Source organism: Lytechinus variegatus, chromosome 17, assembly GCF_018143015.1.
Source record: "Lytechinus variegatus isolate NC3 chromosome 17, Lvar_3.0, whole genome shotgun sequence".
In the NCBI taxonomy this organism is placed as follows: domain Eukaryota; kingdom Metazoa; phylum Echinodermata; class Echinoidea; order Temnopleuroida; family Toxopneustidae; genus Lytechinus; species Lytechinus variegatus.
This window is the reverse complement of record NC_054756.1, coordinates 23344916-23348439: the sequence shown is the minus strand read 5'-3', so window position 1 is coordinate 23348439 and position 3524 is coordinate 23344916. Positions and strand designations below refer to the sequence as shown.

At 39.8% G+C, this 3524-nt stretch overlaps 1 protein-coding gene across 1 annotated transcript in view; it reads left to right on the top strand.

Moving 5' to 3' along the window:
- The window catches only part of LOC121431046, a 55496-nt gene extending 52357 nt beyond the window's left edge, over nt 1–3139 (top strand). The window contains exons 26-27 of the mRNA XM_041628514.1: nt 604–732; nt 910–3139. Coding sequence (XP_041484448.1) covers nt 604–732; nt 910–1148 — 368 coding nt within the window. The 3' untranslated portion in view covers nt 1149–3139. The remainder of the gene's footprint in view (nt 1–603; nt 733–909) is intronic.
- Nucleotides 3140–3524: the final 385 nt, after the last annotated feature.

Below are 3524 nucleotides of genomic sequence, written 5' to 3'. Positions count from 1 at the left end.
TCCAGATCATCAAAACTGAATCCAATATCATTTTGATTCCCAAATAAACCGCTAAATGGTAAAGTTAAAATCTGCATTGGTAGATTGGAAAGCCCACCCCGCCCCCTCCCCAGAAAAAAAAAGAAAAAGACAAAAGTACGGCTATTAGAAATACAGTTATACATTGTTGATACACCAGGAACATAGGTCATTTTTTGAAAGTGAGTTACGATTAACATCAATAAACGCTCTGCCTGGTCAATATTATAATTAATACACATCATCGAGGGCATAAGTAAGAGTTACATTCACGAGAAGCATTTGGAACAGTTCTGAGACACCAGAGGCAATTAGTCGAGGGCGTCTGGATTGTTTCAAAGTTAGCAAATGTTTGTGATTCTCTTGCCCGAGCCGTATTAAGTTATCAGTTGTATTATAGAATAGTGTCGATATTGATTAACCATTCTCATCTCAAAACCATGACCGATCATTAGAACTAGTCGTCAGTACCAGTGATTGGCACATTCTCCTGTTTGCTGAATAAAGGAACTGATCACGTGATACATTTCAGCCACTCATTCATTAGGATCCCATCCTTTCACCATCTTTATGTATTTTTTTCAGCGTACGAGGGAGATCTGACGCTTAATGTGACCGAACGAATCCAGCTTGGCGATGACGTCAGACTCACGTGTACCGCGTCTCAAGGAGAAAGTGTGATCGGATTTACCTGGTCAAAGGTCGTTAATGAAAGTAAGTGCATACCAAAAACGAACAGCTTCATTTACATGAACAACATTATCATTATTAGTACCATATCATTACCATCTTCAGAATCATTGCCTTTTTAAATGTGTTTGTATCTATTTTCATGCCTTGAAACATATCAGTAATGGTAATGACGCTAATACCACGTGATCTTTCCTCCAGCTGCAACGATGCCAGTGGTCCAGGACGAAATCTTCCAGATTTCAGAAGTGGCAGGAGGGAGTTCACGTTTCAGCGTCCTTGAGATAGCGATGTTCTCTCGGATTGACGAAGGGACCTACGAATGCAGCGTCAACAGCAGGTCAAAGACTGCCAAGCTCCCCGTAGGGGCCGTACCAGGTAACACCTTAAATTTTTTCCCATTTAGTTACTGGTTAGTGTTGTCTTTGATATATTTTTGAAAATAGCACAGGTTTGTTCGTCCCCTGGAGACCTCCGCCACACCGCAGTCACATCAGAAAAATGAGCTCTAGATCTAGCAAAATATAACATTTTGCCCGATGAGTTCCCATCGGTCGATGTGGTGTCAGGTGCTGTGGTGTGACTGATCTCAAAGAAGGTGTGCAATTCTTCAGGTGGAACTGAACTTTGCAGAAGAGGATTACGACTGTCTGGCAGAATTTCGGGAAAATATCGACGATAGTTCAAAGATACCCACATTTACTTTATACATCCAATGTCATATGAATCTGTTGTACCCGCTGCTGCCTATTCTCTAGGGGTTTATCTTCTTAGGTCGTGGACCCTCCAGAGACGTCAAGATGAGCTGAAAGACGAGATGGCTCATCGTTCTTGTGTTTTTGTCATGCATGCATATCATCATTATGATGCATTTTGATATCCATAGCTATGCATTCTTTGTATTATTCATGTTATTGAGCAGCTAGTAGGTCGGTAGATGATGCGGACCACAAATCTCAGCCTGCTGCACATTTAAAGGAACCTTGGAAACCCCATTATCAATATAGGTCTGGTTGGAGCTGTGAACAAGATGAATGTCAATCTGGGAGGGGACTGCTCTACCATGATCCCGCCAAGGTCGGTGCGAACCCTCACTGAATCCCCGTGGTATCAACTGGAAAAAGCTGGTCTTCACTACACTTCAGAATTGAACATAGAACCCTCAGTCAGTCGGACTCACAGCAGCATAGAATACTGCCTGATGCTGTAATGATTGCGACTGATATGTTTTACAATATGTCGTATTTGTCGTACGCTATCTTTGAATGTAAAAACATTTCAAATCATATATATGTCTCTTGTTAGAGTTGGAGAAGGAGTTCTTTATTTAGGTGGCGCTACTATGGTTACCTTAGGGGCAATGGGTTGACGGCCCCTTGTTATTATTCAAATAGAAAAGATCATATTTTAAAAAGGACAAAAAGAGAAATATCGAAGAAATTGGAAGAAAATAGAACCACAATGACCCCTTTTATGTACAGATGACGTAATCTTGACATCGTCATGCCCCCTGCCACTTAAAAGCCATAGCAGTGCGTCCTAGATCTTACAGAAGTGGACCATCAGATGGCAGCACGCAGCACCAGTCCCTTCAACTTTCGTCGGACATCGATTAGTGTTTATTCGTTAAAATTGTTTTCTGTTTATCTGTTTATTATGTGTATCTCTTGTGTCCTTCTGGACTTTACTTGTTTCCAAAAAGGTAGGTCTACTTATTTCATTTTCAAAAAGGTAGGTCTGCGTTGATACGATAGGTGTTGACTAAGCTTCTGAAGCTGCTGCTGCCGATGATGATGATCATGCTGATGCTTCACAACATTTGTATGTCGCTATACTTCCGCCTAGAATCCTCCAAAAGTGTATTTTTATTAAAGATGTTAGCATTCGGATGAAATGTGGGTCCTCAGAAAAGTCATTAGGTTCTCCATATCATCAATAATCTGTCTTCGACGGGATGATGGAAGAGCATTCAAGGAGCTATGGAGATTACCCGTCTGATCGTCCATAGATGAAGGCCAGGTAGGCGATAGAACACCCGACAAAACGAGGTTTGAAAACAGAAATTCAAATAATAAAGAATATATTTGTCTACGATATGTATTTTGGTTCGATTCTGTGCAAAATGTCAGAATGTTGATGTCTACGAATCTGTCTTCCTTTTTTTAATCTATAGGATATAGTCTTTGCATGATTTGAAAATGCGCTCGTTTTTGTTGTTTTATATGCAGTTTGGTTGTAATGATTGTTATGTATTATATTTGTTGTGTTAATATATACATATATATTGCAAATCATTAACATGATTAATTACAATGTAAATGAATGCTTGTGTATTGTGTAAATGTGCCTTGTCATTAATTTTTCTATTACCATAGTTTCCTGTGATTTTTTTTTACAGTTTTTTGTTGTTAGGGAAAATATTTAATCAATCATGGGAAGTTTGCCGTGACTGCTAGCTGCCTTGTTAATACCTCGGTCACATTTGCTCTACGGCGGCCGTACGGCAAATCGAAAACACCCGTTTTAACACTTTTCGTACCAGCTACATATAGGTGGATTGAATGAAAATTAATAAAACGGCTGTTTTCGACTCGCCGTACGGCCGCCGTAGAGCAAATGTGAACGAGGTATAACATTGCTCAGCCCCTTGTTGAAAACTATGGTGGTGTTGTAAGAAAGTCTTTGCAATCGACTGCAAATTTACAAATGATGGATAAATTTTATATAAATCAAATCAAATTATACTTGTTGAAACAGGAAGCAGACCAGGGCCCTGTCTTAAAAGACTTGCGATTGATCCGATCAATCGCAACTAT